At 39.4% G+C, this 15,576-nt stretch overlaps 1 protein-coding gene across 1 annotated transcript in view; it reads left to right on the forward strand.

Moving 5' to 3' along the window:
- LOC131971011 (1-phosphatidylinositol 4,5-bisphosphate phosphodiesterase eta-2-like) overlaps window positions 1-15,576 on the forward strand; it is a 78,854-nt gene that overhangs the window by 38,319 nt on the left and 24,959 nt on the right. The window contains 5 exon segments of the mRNA XM_059332275.1: window positions 907-1,000; window positions 3,076-3,279; window positions 3,737-3,857; window positions 8,240-8,411; window positions 12,626-12,733. Coding sequence (XP_059188258.1) covers window positions 907-1,000; window positions 3,076-3,279; window positions 3,737-3,857; window positions 8,240-8,411; window positions 12,626-12,733 — 699 coding nt within the window.

The raw sequence follows: 15,576 nt of genomic DNA on the forward strand, positions 1-15,576 counted from the left end.
CCCCCTTCATCTTATCTTAACCCCATGGCACTTGTTGTTTTCTGATTAGATCTTGAAATGAAATTGAAAATGGGAAATTAATCAAATATACGCAGTTCCATAACTGTTTAGGGACCCCAGTATGGGATCCCTATGGACTGTTTGTGAAAACACTAAACACGACCCCATTACAGGATGAGAGAGTTCCAGGTGAAGGCCTGGTACTGCCCCGACCCCAGATGGGATTTGATTGATTGGTTTTAACCATCTGGAGTCCACGAAAGCACCAGAGCACGTCTCTTCATGATATCACGACGTAAAAATGAAGCAGCATGGTTCCCTGCCGTTAACTTCCCTCTAAAGTCCTAAAGGCTTTAAACTTCACGCCACTTTGTTTGATGATGATCGGGCAAGTACAACTGGAGATAAGGTCAAATATATTTAGTATAAAAACATAGAACTAGATATTCTTATATGCTATAGTTACAACCTGTGTTCATATTTACAACATTTCAAATTATTCGTAGAGCATGATTGTGTTTTTAAAGAATAAAAAAAATAGTATTTCAAGTTTTTTCTACTCAGAATCCTATTTTATGGTTCAAAGTGTTGATCCAGTAAGGCAGAATGAAAAATATTTTTTAATGAATGAACTCCAGAAGGTCAGATTAACTCAGATTTTTTTCATTTTCAGATTTCAGACCCATCTTACTCTCACTCAAGTAACATTACATCGTAAATTTAGACAATTTATCAGACTGTGCAGCTCCTTCTGGACACACACAAGACTTTATAGACTTAAAGAGCAGCTTCCAGACAAACAGTTGGGATGGAGCTGGGATATCTTACATGGAATATATGTATTATTGTTTGTTTTTTAGCAGATACATAGTATTGTTGTGTGACATGCATTTACATCAATTGTAGATGACCAAGGTGACCAAGGACCATTGCCTGGAGATTATCAACAAATTTGAGCCGTGCTCTGAGAACCAGAAGCAGGGAGTTTTGGGAATTGATGGTAAGTCCACTTTACCTTCAAATGGAAGTATTTTTTTTCATTTTGGCTGTCTATATCAAATTCAGAATTGTACATTGATGTTGCTGTAGCCTTTGGGTCTTCCATCTGTCTGTATCTGTCCAGCGTGTCAACTGGCTCATTGCATGTGATTAATTAAGCAGATTCTTTTGTCTGAAGAGACTCACAATTGGAGAACGTTCAGGGTTCCACTGCAAGTGCCAAGTGAATTGTTCTTCTTTTCAAAAAACACTAACTGTGTTGAAGCAAATGGATCCACATTCACAGTGTGAATCTCAATTTGACTGGAATAAAGCTGGCCTGCCAGAAAATTGCCAGTATTTCTATACTGCTGAGAAACGTATGACACAATTATACATCATTTTATCAGACTGTCTATTTGCACCTTGGTGAGAATAATCACATGGCAGCTATTAGGCTATTTACACCCAGTCAAGACCTGGCCGAAAAAAAGATTTTAGAAATAAAACACTGAAAATTGGAGTGTGCTTATGTATTCACCCCCTTTGCTATGTACAACATTAATGGAGGTTATTACATTATCAGGTTAGCCTTCATTTCCCAAGTCCTGATAATGTAATAATTCCCCAATATTGTAATAATTTAACAGCAGACCACCCATTACTTGGGTTCAAGTGGTGATACTGTGTAGGCAACTCTAGCTCAAGAGATCTAGCGCCACCAACAGGTCAAAGTTGAATGTTTATTAACTTTTGACCCGTTCATCCGTTTTTCACAAACGAGGTATCCATGACAACACGAATGACGTCAACAGCTTCTTGAAATCTAAAGGTGCTTGGTGTTATACTTTATTACATTATTGGTAAAAAAGTATATTACATTATTGGGAAATGCACTTTATTACATTATCGGGAAGTTATTACATTATCAGGTTTTATTACATTTTCAATGGACTCAAGTGCAGATTTTTATTACATTATCGGAAATGTATTACATTATCAGGTTCTACAAGCCCCTAAAAAGTTCTGGTGCAATTAATTACCTTCAGAAGTCACATAATCAGCCAAATAAAGTCCACCTGTGTGCAATCTTAGTGTCACATGATCTTTTCTGAAAGGCCCCAGAGGCTGCAACACCACTAACCAAACAGCACCATGAAGACCAAGGAGCTCTCCAAACAAGTCAGGGACAAAGTTGTCGTGAAGAACAAGTCAATAAGCCATACACGCTGGGCTTTATGGAAGAGTGGCCAGAAAAACGACATTACTTTAAGATAAAAATAGGATAGAACGTTTTGACTTTGCCAAAAGGCATGTGGGAGACTGTCTGGCGTAAACCCAACACATCTTATCACCCCAAGAACACCGTGGTGGTGGCAGCATCATGCTGTGGGGATGTTCTTCAGCAGCAGGGGCTGGGAAACTGGTCAGGATCGAGGGAAAGATGGATGGAGCTAAAAACAGGGATATTCTTCAGAAAAACTGGTTTCAGTCTGCCAGTGTTTAGAGACTGGGACCGAGGTTCACCCTCCAGCAGAACAACGACCCTCAGCATACTGCTAAAGCAGCACTCTTGTGGTTTAAGGGGAAACATTTACATGTGTTGGAATGGCCTAGTCAAAGCCCAGACCTCAATCCAATTGAGAATCAGTGGTCAGACTTGAAGATTGCTGTTCACCAGCGGAAACCATCCAACATGAAGGAGCTGGCGCAGCTTTGCCTTGAGAAATGGGCAAAAATCCCAGTGGCTCGATGTGGCAGCTCATAGAGACTCATCCAAAGCAACAAAACATGGAAAATGCCAAGGGGGGGAGGTGAATACTCTTCCAAGGCACTGTAGTATTATAATTTTCAAAAATCAAAAAGAATTTACTTTAAACATATTTTCAGTTAAAGTGTATTGATGTTTGTTTGAATGCATTTAATAATTGAAGTAAATCATTGATTTATTTTTCTAAAAGTTGGAGCAGAAGAAAATGGAAAACATCTGAAAAGCTTTTCCATATGAATTAAAAACACATTTACTGTGGCCCATTGTGGTCATCTTGTCACTACACTAAAAACATGTCAAAAGGTATTTGTTTAACTGTCTTTCAGGTTTTACCAACTACATGCGGAGCCCAGCAGGCGACATCTTCAACCCAGAACATTATAACGTGAACCAGGACATGAACCAGCCACTGTGCAACTACTTTATAGCCTCCTCACACAACACCTACCTGATGGGTGACCAGCTGATGTCACAGTCCAGGGTGGACATGTACGCATGGGTGCTGCAGGCTGGTTGTCGCTGTGTAGAAGGTCAGCATTCAATTTCCTTGACTCGATTTATTGTACACTTACAGTTTCACATAGGGTTAAAAATTTAATTTTTTATAGCAGCCTATATTTTTGATTGAACTACAATTTTCAGTCCTGTGCATTTAGCTCTCTTGGGTGGGTGAAGGAAGGCAAACATATAGAATAAAAATATGTTGCAAATATAAACTGGAGGGACACTTATTATTCATTTATGGTTCAATTTGTGATTTATGTTTTTTTTCCAAACCTTTCAGTTAAAGTTTTCAGGCTCTTGACTCATAGTATCGTCTACCTTATTCAAAGATGATACATAGGAAGAATAAAAATAAAGCAAATGTAAAGAATGTATTTGGAATAATTAAGAAATTCCTTGTGTTATATCTATTATGATATGTAGTTAAGTTATATTTAGTTTTTTGGCTTAGTTGTGTGTTGACTTTGTCTTTCCTGGCCACAGTGGACTGTTGGGACGGTCAGGACGGGGAGCCCATCGTCCACCACGGCTACACCCTCACCTCCAAGATCCTGTTTAAAGACGTCATTGAGACCATCAACAAGTACGCCTTCATCAAGAACGAGTAGGTTAAACAGACACACACACACACACACACACACACACACACAATCTGGGAGGAGGGCTCTCACAGCAACCTGTAGAGCAGAGGTCACTAAGACTACGTTCAGACAGCAGGGCTTAATGCTCAATTCGGATTTTTTTGTGGGATCCGATTTTTTGCAAGGTTGTTCACATTTCCAATTAAATGCGACTTGTATGTGATCTCCAGTGTGAACTTTAAACGTACCAAAAGTGTCCTGCATGCGCATTCGAGGACACGACGACGTCACACGCAGCGAGCGTGCTCAGTGTTTACAGAAGTAGCGGAAAACATGGCCGCGAGCAGTAAGCCTATGTACGTGTAGGTCGGATGAATGCGACCTGGCCGTTCAGACTAGAGTCGCATGTCAAAAGATCAGATATGTATCGGTTTTAGGACCACATATCCAAGTGGCCTGGATCGCATTTGAAAAAATCGGATCTGTGTCGTTCAGACTGTCATTAAAAGATCAGATGCAGGTCGCATAGGGGCGAAAAAATCGGATTTGGGTCACTTCAGGCTGCAGTCTGACCGTAGCCTAACAGGGACCCAGATGCCATCCTATGCAGACCCAGACCTATAATCAATAAATTATTGAGGGATTGTACATTACGACAGGGCGCTTTATTTTAACCAGCACAGCTTTTCTAGCCTTTACGGCATTTGCTTAGTGGATCTTACAGACCAATTGCATGCAAGTTAAGTCATCAAATTTGTTTAGAGAAAAAGGGCAACTCTGATTAAAGACATGAGAGAAATGAGAGATGAGTGACAGGTGGAAAGGGAAGTTATCGATACAGGGAGATGACACAGATGGACAAGTGAGTGGGAGACAGGGAGAGAAGACTGCCTTTGACTTTGGGGGCATGAGATGTAAGAGGGGAAGAAAGAGAAACTGTTCAATTGTCAAGATGTGTTTATATTCATTTATTGTAAGAATTTGTTGAGACAGTTAAAGAAAAAGGGAAAGTCAAGCTGCTGTTTCTTTGTTTTGTTTTTTAATTAATCACTTTTTTTAAGATGCACAATTTTTCAAATGCTATTTTATTTATTTTCTCTATTTTATTTTTAATTGCAGCCTTAATCTAATGAGAGAAAAAAACATAATAATAATAATAATAATAATCATTATTATTATTATTATTATTATTATTATTATTATTAATAATAATAATGTTTAGTGACAATACATATTTTTGAATTGTACTTTGCTTAATTTAAGTTGCAGATGTTGATACAGCTATGAGGCTACTTCATATATATATATATATATATATATATGAAGTTGTCTAAAAATGTCTTGTTCAGCATTTGGTTGTACTAAAAGACACATTAGATTTTCCAGTCAGTACAGTTTATTAGCTAGCCAAAATAAGTATCCCAATTAATATCATAGTTAACGCATATAGTGCTAATGATAGCTGATGCTTTTGCTCTGCTAACAGTAACCGGCCTCGTCAGGCTGATAACCTGTGTAACCTTCGCAGCTCCACCATCTCGTCCAAATATTGTCACTCCTGGCTCCAAAAAAAACAAGATGGTGACAGCCTAGATGCTGAATCCAGTTCTTTTAAACAGTGTATGATTCAGCTGAAACAGAATAGTTGTTGTTCTGTTCTCCCAACTGCATCACGCATGGCAAAGCTTTGTTTGCAGCATTTAATTTTAACACATGCATTGTTGGAACTGTTTTAATGAAGCAACGATGCCCAGACTAGCCAGCCTGATCGCCTTTGCAAGCCTGTATCTGTCCTGGAGGAGACTCACCCCTCTTGTGAAGCTGACAGTAACAGACTCTGTTCTTCTGTGGCTGGTTCTTGCCTGGTTCTACCTCTCATTGCATCAGAAGAAAACTGCATAAAGTTGAGATGTTTTCAGCAGGTGACCCTAGGCTGCGTCACCATGCCCCATTTACAATGAATAGAAGTCTGTCCCTGTCCCATTTTTGAGTCCATATGTTTGAATGGCCTGGAACACGTCACTACATATCTCTCCTAGGTAATAAACTGGGTTGAGGTCTGGTGAATGGGAAAGCCATAGCATATGCTCCACATTCATTGCCATCCTCATCAAGCCATCCTGTGAGCTCTCATGTTTTATTGAGCTGTATTTGGTGTTTGAATTCGGCTTCTTGACTCATTTATTTATGTTTTTCTTTGAACTTGTCACTAATGTATCCCGATATACCAGCATTTAATCCTACTCCCAGCTGTGCACATACAGGGAAATACCAACACAGAAGGAGAGAAATGAAAGCATACACACAGACACCCTCCTCCCCTTCACAGAATCCGCATCAGAAGGTGAAAATCTCATCGACATGCACAGTCTGCAGGATGCAGCGAAAAACTCTATTTTTAGATCCTGTCTCCTCAAGTGAAATGATGGAAAAACACTCGCTTTGTGTGCATGTTCACGTTCGCTGTGTGGTTGTAAAAGCATAATTGTAGACACTTTATTCCTCAGATAATTGGCTAAAAGGGAGCATGGTGAAAGGCTATATTAAACATTAAAGAGTAATCCGGTTTTCCAGGACACTGTCTTAAAGCAGGCCCTGCAGAGGACTGACTGGAACTGGGACAAGAAGCTTCCATCTGATTTAGACTGACAGTCATTACAGCCAATATGTCTGAATGAGGAGTCTGCTGTTGAATGGAGCTCCTTTTAACACTTGTTTTCAATGTTAGAGGACAGATGCTTCACCCTTACAGAAACTATTGATTCAAATGTTTATCCAGACACGCTCATTTATTAAATTTACATCTATTGATATAAAACATTCAGGTTTCTTTACAAGTGACACCTACACTTCATATGGAGTACAACAGTGTCATTTTAGAGCACTGAAGTGTTCATTTGCAAAGGACATTTGATGCTTTCTCTGCAACCAAGGACCAAGTCAGAAAAAAGACGATTTCTTGACCATACTGACAATTAAATCTCCTGGTATAAAAGCTTTAGAGAGTGCCCTGCTATCATTTTAACAATGTATGGAGGAAGGTGCTCTGGTCAGATGAGACTTAAATTGAGTTTTTGGGCCACCAAGGAAAACACTATGTCCCCAAGAACACCATGGTGGTGGCAGCATCATGCTGTGAAAATTCATGAGGAAAAGACAGCTACAGTGCAAATAAAATCCAACTGCACCTACCCTTTGGGTCTGGGTCTGCCGTGGTGAAACTATAATGAAAATAGTCCATTTTAAAAGCACATCTTAGACACTTCGGTCCAGTTGGGGACAAGAGTAATTCACAAAGCATCCAGCACTAAAAGTTGCGCCTTTTTTTTACATTACAGTCATTTAGCTGGTGCTTTTGTCCAAAGTGACTTACAATAAGTGCATTCAACCTGATGGTACTAGACTAGACCACAGGAATCAAGTAAGGACATAACTTTAAGAGCCAACTGTAATCACTACAGGAGTGCTTTACGTTTTTTCCAGATTTTTTAGGTGACCATTACTTAACCAAGGTATTGTCTGAGGTCCTGATGTCGGTTGGGAGCTTGTTCCACCATTTGGGTGCCAGGACAGAGAAACGTCTGGGTTTTGAGGCAAGTTGACCCACGCAGGGTGGGAGTTGCCAGCTGTTTGGCTGATGCAGAGCGGAGAAATGAGCAGGGGTGTAGGGTTTGATATTAGCCATTAGCAGCGCAGTACGCTAAAGTCTTGAAGTGTATCCGCGCAGCCACCAGTAACAAGTGGAGGAGGGAGGAGGGGTATTGGGTGTGAAAATTTGGGAAGATTGAAGACCAATGGAGCAGCTGCATTCTGGATGAGTTGCAGAGGTCGGATGGCTTTGGCAGGCAGACCTGCCATGAGGGAGTTGCAGTAGTCCAGACAGTCCAAGTTAGTATAGAATCAATGTGCTCTTTAGACATTACTTTTTGTTACAGCTCATTATTTGTACATTGTGTAAACACAAACTGCAATGTGTAAATAAATGGAGCAGATTTTATGACCATTACTGGCCTGCTGAAAAAAGTGATGCTGTAGACTGTAAGAATTACTCCATCAAAAGGTTGACCAGTTCGTTAAAATTTAGTATTACGTTTATAATACAGATGTCTAATATAATAATAAAAAAGATAATACAGACATCTTGTTTTGTTTGATAGATGTACTTGCAGAGTTACAATTTAAATTGTCCAAGCCAATAAATGTAAATTGGGGTTTTTTCTTGAAGATGTTTATTTCACATTTGTTCAAGTTATTCATCTATGATATTATTCCTGCTGGGTGTATTTTTTCAAAGATGACTAATTTTTGCTGCAATGAGACACGGATACAGATTCTCAGAGAAATTAAACTGTCTCCTTGACATTTCAGCCCTTTAATTCCAATCTGTTGTGTGATTGTCTCTCAGCTACCCAATCATCCTGTCCATTGAGAACCACTGCAGTGTTCCTCAGCAAAAGAAGATGGCTCTGTACCTGATTGAGATCCTTGGGGACAAACTGGATCTGTCCAACATCAAAGCCGACGAGTCTGGACGGCTGCCGTCGCCAGAAACACTCAAGGGCAAGATCCTCGTCAAGGTAAAGTCACACTGTGGATGTAGCATGCAGCCTCTGAAGTAGTGATTGGATTAAAAAAAATGCTGCCTCTCAGGAGTCCGCCTCAGGTGGTTATTTCAGCTTCAAAGGTAGATAGTGGGCTGATTGAAGTGATGTGATTTAAAAAAGTGTTTGGATATGACATGCTTGGCAGTAGGGGAATGGGGAAAAAAGTAAGAAGGAATAAAAAACGGTTTATGAAGTGTATTTAGTAATTGCAGATAGGCTGGCTTATCATCAGGGCAAACTGGTCTCTGTTATTATGAGACAATATCCTCAGTCTAGCTGACCATACCAATAGTAATGAGGACATAGACATGCGTTTACAGTATTGGCCTTTTTTTAAAGTATGGGTTGTCCTGCTCCTACATATGCAGTAGTAACAGACAGTTGATCAATCATTTGTCACGCTAGTGCAGTGCCCGTAGGAAGTATGTATTTGTCTGCAACTCCATAAAACACTTACTTTTCATAAGGTACCACACCATCCAGCACATACACATTGAACATTGATATTCGCTGGAAACTATTTGAATATTATTGGTAAAATCGAACCTTGTAGCGCACTTTAAAACTCCTAAAGATAGGTAGGCTAAATAGACTTCCAGATGAGATGAGTCAGGGTGTAAATCCAGGGTGAATTGTGTTACTGACCAGGTGTAGGCCTATCACACAAAGGGGCGGAGCTCCCCTAAAAGGCGTCCGATCAGAAACGCACGTGCAATGCTGCAACACGTCCTACGTAAATATGATATTTTGAAAAATGAATTGAAAAATCTTCGGTCATCTCCACGGTCAGCGAGATATGCCCTAGACACACACACACACACACACACACACACACACACATTCTTGTACTTCTACCAGTCACAATCGACAGCTCTTCCTGCAAAGTTTCTTCAACTTGCATTTAATATCACCTCCTGAGCAGTTATTCTTCCCAGACATGGCTGAAGACACATGAGGAAACATCTGACTGGAAGCTCTGACAATGCTATACTTTACTGTACTGATAATATTACTGTATTGCTCAAACAGTCCATCAGCCTAAAACAGCATGGGACAGTTTCCTGAGACAATAATTGATGACAAAACATTATGAAAGCCTTTTATAAATGGTAAATGGACTGCACTTGTATAGCAATTTTATCCAAAGTGCTTTACACTACACACTACGCTCATTCACCCATTCACACACACATTCATACTGGTGGCCGAGGCTACCAGGGCCCAATGGTGCCACCTGCCACCATTGGGAATTCATTCACACACCGATGAACGCAGCATTGGGAGCAATTTGGGGTTCAGTATCTTGCTCAAGTTTACTTCGACATGTAGGCTGTCATGGTCTGGGATCAAACCACCAACCTTCAATCAGGGGGAAACCGCTCTACCAACTGAGCCACAGCCGCCCCACTTTATAGTTATAGTTATAGAGCCCCCAATTTCAATGTGAACCCCTGCTACTGAAACAGAACAGTTGGTCTCGCTGTAGTTGTAATGGTCTTTAAACGCACAGTTTAATGTTCCTTTCATTTCCCACAAGGTGTAGCTCAAACCTCACCCAAAGGTCTGATGTGGTCATTGTGAAAGCTCATAGCGGACACTTTCTGGCACTGTGGCAGTTTGCAATGTAAACCATTAGAGCAAAGTTAGTTCCACACACGGCTTGTTGATGAGCAGTAGCACCCTCTATTAGCAGGGAAGGGAACAGTATTGAGGTTAATGAGGCTTTATTGATGCCAGATGCTTTCATTAAACGGAAGGCACCCTGCCAGTACCATCCACAGTCAGGACTGCTCTGCCAGCTGTTGGACCAGGACTACTACCCGTGTGTACACAGTGATGGCACCAACATGTAAGCACTGTGATCAACACTGATATCCACTGATACTGATCTGTCCACTGCCCTGCAACAACCAACACTCTACTGTAGGTACCAGAGACAAACAGCCACTCAATGGGCCACCACCTCCATGACACTTTAATTAACCATAGGACAAGTTAGCCCACTTGTTAATGAGCCATGGCTCAAGCTGTGAGTCATCACTTGTGAAAAATAATGGGGGCTGAGCCCGTTGTATCTCCTCCTTCCTACCCCTTAAGGCCTGTTAATGAGAATAGTAAGGAGTGCAACAGGTAGTGTAAATGAACATGGTTCACACATGAGTCTTCTGCAAGGCTTTGCCACTCTGGTCTTCAGAAAAATTACAGACTTCAAGAAAAGATCATGTTGAAACATTTCCTTGATAAATAAATGAGACATTTTGGTATGCTGTCAACAGGAAACATTGCTTGACAATAAACTGACACCCAGTCCCATGACAGAATCAAAGCAGTGTCTTCCATAGCAGGCCTTTAGGGAAACACAGCCCACATAGGAAAATGGGCAGAGTAGGGTAGGTAGCTAAACAAAACACATGCTATTGTTTTGATATCAAAAATCAGATAGATGAGACAGGCAATCTCTACTACAGAGCATAGAAAACAACAGCTTGCATTGTAACAGTAAATAAATAAATAAATTCCCCCTCAAAATGTATTTTTTCTTATGTTTATGTGTCCTAAAATATCAGCACTTGCCTACACTGACTTGCATCTGATGCCAACGTTTTTTCACATTCCTCTGCTGGAGAAAGATGTCTGAACTTTCCTAACAACCTGATATTCTAACATGCTCTCAGAAAGCTAAATTATATAGGTCACAGCTTTAAAAATCCAATCGAAAGCCATAAAAAAAACCTAAAACCTCCAGGACAGAGCAGACCTGTCATTACAGAGAGAAAACCACACTGGAACATCAAAGCAGATATTATTTCACAGGCACCAGCCCTGGCATTTTGGCCCAGAGTAGCCAACCAATCGATGTATTCCAACTGTTTTGCCCTGTTTTAGGGATACAATCACAGAACGGGGAGGGACGGCAAGACGATGGCGTGTACTACTCAGCAGACGTAAGCTTGTAGTTTTCTTACGGATCCAACATGGCTGCAGCAGACGCGAAACTCTCTTTAGCTGTAGATGGCAATTTAAATAGTTTAGAGCGAAAGTTGATTTTAAAAGAAGAACGTTTGACTTTAAACTCCTGTTTCACCACCAAAAAAGGATGTTTCAGCCTTGCTTCCGACAGGATTTGGCCAAATCCTAATCTACCAACTAGCCCCGCTACCGCTCGCTGCTATAACGCCGGAGATCTGGCTACGAGCCGGGGGACAGCGGAGCCCCCAGAGACCCCCAGCAGCTCATCTATTGACCATAAAATCAGTGGATGTGTGTGGCTGAATGACATGAGGGGGGAATAAGGTGTAAAAATAAATAATCTTGCAGAAAGAGAGAACTGGAGAAGCAAAGCAGCAAGCAACACTCTCACAGACACGCACACACACACACACACAGACACACACACACCAACACTGCCGGTAGACGGTGAGCAGCCAGAGTCACAACATGCTGCAAAAAAACGTTGCAGAAGTGAGCATTTTAGTCTCAAAGTAGCAATGGGCTAGTCTGGCTATGTAAACAATAATTTCTGTCGCTCTACATATGTCATCTGGTATAACTGATATGATTGGCTAAGAGCTACGTACAGACGCTCTGGAGGATCGTAAACCACGCCTCCTCTACGGAGAAATGAATGGCTGGTTTCCAGACTAATCTCATTTGTGATTAGTCTGGCGTTAGCCAGGCTAGCCAAATGCATGAACACAGCCAAAACTATTAACAAATGAAGAATGAAAAGCGCGTAAAATTCGCTCCGCCTGCCTTGAGGGTTAAGTTCTGTAACTTCAGTTGCTCACAGTTTGTGGATTGTGTTTTTTACATAACTTCCGTGGCTCACATCACCTTTGTAACTACTTCACTTCCAGCATTTCTGTACATTTATTTACTGTTTAAACTGTCTTTAATAACGCCTAACCAGCCTTTTTAGCCTAAACCTAGATCAGTGGTTTTGCAGCATGAATTCACATAAGCTGCAGCCTTTTTACAACCAAGAACCTTACGTGTATGTATAATGACATGTCTATTTTTAGAACGCTCTGTGGTACTGTGAGCCCCAAAACGCTAATTTTCACTCATTTTGTGCCTTTATGGGTGGCATTGACAAACGGTCTATTCTGTCGTTTAGGTTGGAGATCTTGTTGGATAATAAATGTTGCAGCTATTGGTTATCACTGACTCCTTCTTCTCCCCACCAGGGAAAGAAACTGCCTCCCAACATCGATGAGAACGCAGAAGAGGGAGACGTGTCGGACGAGGACAGTGCTGATGAGATGGAGGAGGACTGCAAGCTGATGAATGGAGATGTATGTACTTCATGTTGATCTCTTCTAGCGATCACAGTTACAGAAAGTGTCCTTTTCTGCAGCAGATGTATATTTGCTTTGTAGTTCCTGTTCTTGACAGTTCATGTTTAAACTAAGCAGTGGTGATTGTGTCTGTCTTTCCTTTGAGTTTATCTCCTGTAGTCCTATCTCTGCTGTTTGGTTCGCTCACCTTCTCTCTGTGTGGCTATTTGTTCTCATCCCCTGCTCTTCTCTCTCCTGTTTGTCCCTTCTTCTTCTCTTCAACTGTTGCTTGCTTCTTTCAAAGTGGAAGGTACTGTATACAAAGTTAATTGTCAACTAACTCAGAAGTCTCACCCAGTCACCTGCCATAATTTCTCATCCTGCCTGTGAAAGTTAAAATGCTTATTAACGCCTGCAATATAAAATGTATTGTAAAGATTTTAACACAAACATCGTTATGTGCCATATTTATCATGAAACTAGTGGAATCAGCCTTTTTTTCCCCTTTTGTATAGAAGTTTGAGTTAACTGCAGCTATTGGTGCTGCTATTGGTTTTTCATTTCCTATTGCAAGATCAGATTCTCTATGTTTAGTTCAAATATTAGTGATAAAAAACACTGACAAAATCTTCAGGTGTTAATAAATCCAAATTGGATTTAAAACCATTGCAAAAACTATCTTGAGTTTATCTGCTGATATGTTAGGGTGGAAAATCCTCTGAAACAAGCAGATTTCTTATTTGAAAGCAAAATTTACAACTATGAAACAGTGTATATGTGCAATCTGATGTGACTCAACGATAGATTAAAGTTAACATTTATCCATTCTATAAGAAATGTGTAAGATGGACAGCAGTGACTTTAATTTAATAAATTAATTTATAGAAGGTCCTATACAGCCATGGAAAAAATAATAGACCACCCTTGTTTTCTTCACTTTATTGTTCATTTTAATGCCTGGTACAACTAAAGCTACATTTGTTTGTACAAATATAATAACAACAAAAATAGCTCATAAGAGTTTAATTTAAGAGCTGATATCTAGACATTTTCCATGGTTTTCTTGATAGTGATTTTGGTTATTATAAAAAAAAAACATGGAAAATGTCTAGATATCAGCTTGAAATTAAACTCTTCTGAGATATTTTTGTTGTTATTATTATATTTTTCCAAACAAATGTACCTTTACTTGTACCAGGCGTTATATAAAATATTGAAGAAAACAATGGTCTAATCATTTTTCCATGACTGTATGTTCAGCACTTACGAAGCATGTTTCTGTTGCCTGTGGTCTGATGCCAGACTGAAGTTGTTTCTGGATAAACTCTGCCACCATGTGGCTGAACTGAGCATGTGCATATTATTATCTGAGCTGTGATCTCTCAATAAGGACTCTCATCTCTCATGTAATCCACTTCACCTGCCAACTCATCATCTCTGGAGTATAAAAACAAACACTTTCACCCCAACATTTAATGACATGCACCATGCAAATAGTTTAATAGTTTAAATAGAGTTTTATCCGTCCGTGTTTTTTACATAACTGTCTGTCTGTCTATACCGCTCTGTGAGATTTCTCCACAATACAGAATAACTATCATATGAAGGGTTCATTTGTAAAGACTGATATTCCCATTTTATTTATTTTCCTACATCATGTTTTTTGTCCAAGCCAAGAAATGTAAGTTCAACTGGTGTTGGGTTGTGTTATTTTAACAAATCATGTTTGTTTGTTTGTTATTGTGCATTCAAAGGAATATCAGTCAAACTGGGGTTTATTTGTTGGTTTTTAAAATTGCTTTTTCATGTTTTGCATATGAACTCTTCATATACATCACAAACTATAATTTACTGTCTTGCTGGAGTCTGGATTGTGTTACATTACTAAAGCAGCCATTCATTAAATGGTGTGGAAGGATCTGCATTATGTAACTTAATGTATTGCTACTCATCAAACTTGCATGATCTGTGTTCTTTCTTCTCCATCTGGTTATTCCAGACAGACTTTATACTAGGACCTCAGAACATCTTTACCTTTCGGCAGATATTTAACAGAACAGCAACTGATGTAATGCACAAGTATGTAGATTTGACTAAAGCACAACCGTCTCTCTAAGAGGAGGTTGATATCGTCTTTTGATGAGTTACTGCTGGTTCTTCTGTAATAATGCTACAAAAAAGTATTAGTGCTCTTCATTAGTACTATTCATCTAGAAGAGGGGGATCTAGATCCCTGTCTCTGCTCACATTAGGGCTGGGTGATATGGACCAAAAGTCCTATATTATATTTTATACCAATATATTTAGGCTGAATATCGATATACGATATATATCCTGATATTTTCATCACAAAGTGAGAGTAAATGTTCAGTCAAAGTCGAAGTCAAATATGACATGTCACAAGTAGTTTTATTGAAACAGTTTATTTAAGAGAACATAAATACTGTATGACAACAGGAGAACCTTTTTTTTTTTTTAATTATAGCTCTATAAAGTGCACATTTAAATTAAATAAAAATAGCCTATGAAATTAAATCTTTTTCTGAAATAAATATATTTTTATGAGAAAAGCATAAGGAATATTACAAAAGAACTAAATATGAAAAACCCTAGTAAGGGAAGCATTTATATATAAGAGGGAAAAAAATGTATATCGATATATGCTATATGATCTAATTCCATATAACAATAAAAAATGTATGGATATATCTTTTATATCGATTTATTGCCCAGCCCTAGCTCACATATTTCTCATAACAGTTTTCAAATTCTCAACTTCTAACCATTGTTACCATAATAAGACAGTTTAATAAAACACAGTGGCCTACTACTAATAAAAAGTTACTTGTGTTTACTTGTGT

Source organism: Centropristis striata, chromosome 5 (genome assembly GCF_030273125.1).
Source record: "Centropristis striata isolate RG_2023a ecotype Rhode Island chromosome 5, C.striata_1.0, whole genome shotgun sequence".
Taxonomy (NCBI): domain Eukaryota; kingdom Metazoa; phylum Chordata; class Actinopteri; order Perciformes; family Serranidae; genus Centropristis; species Centropristis striata.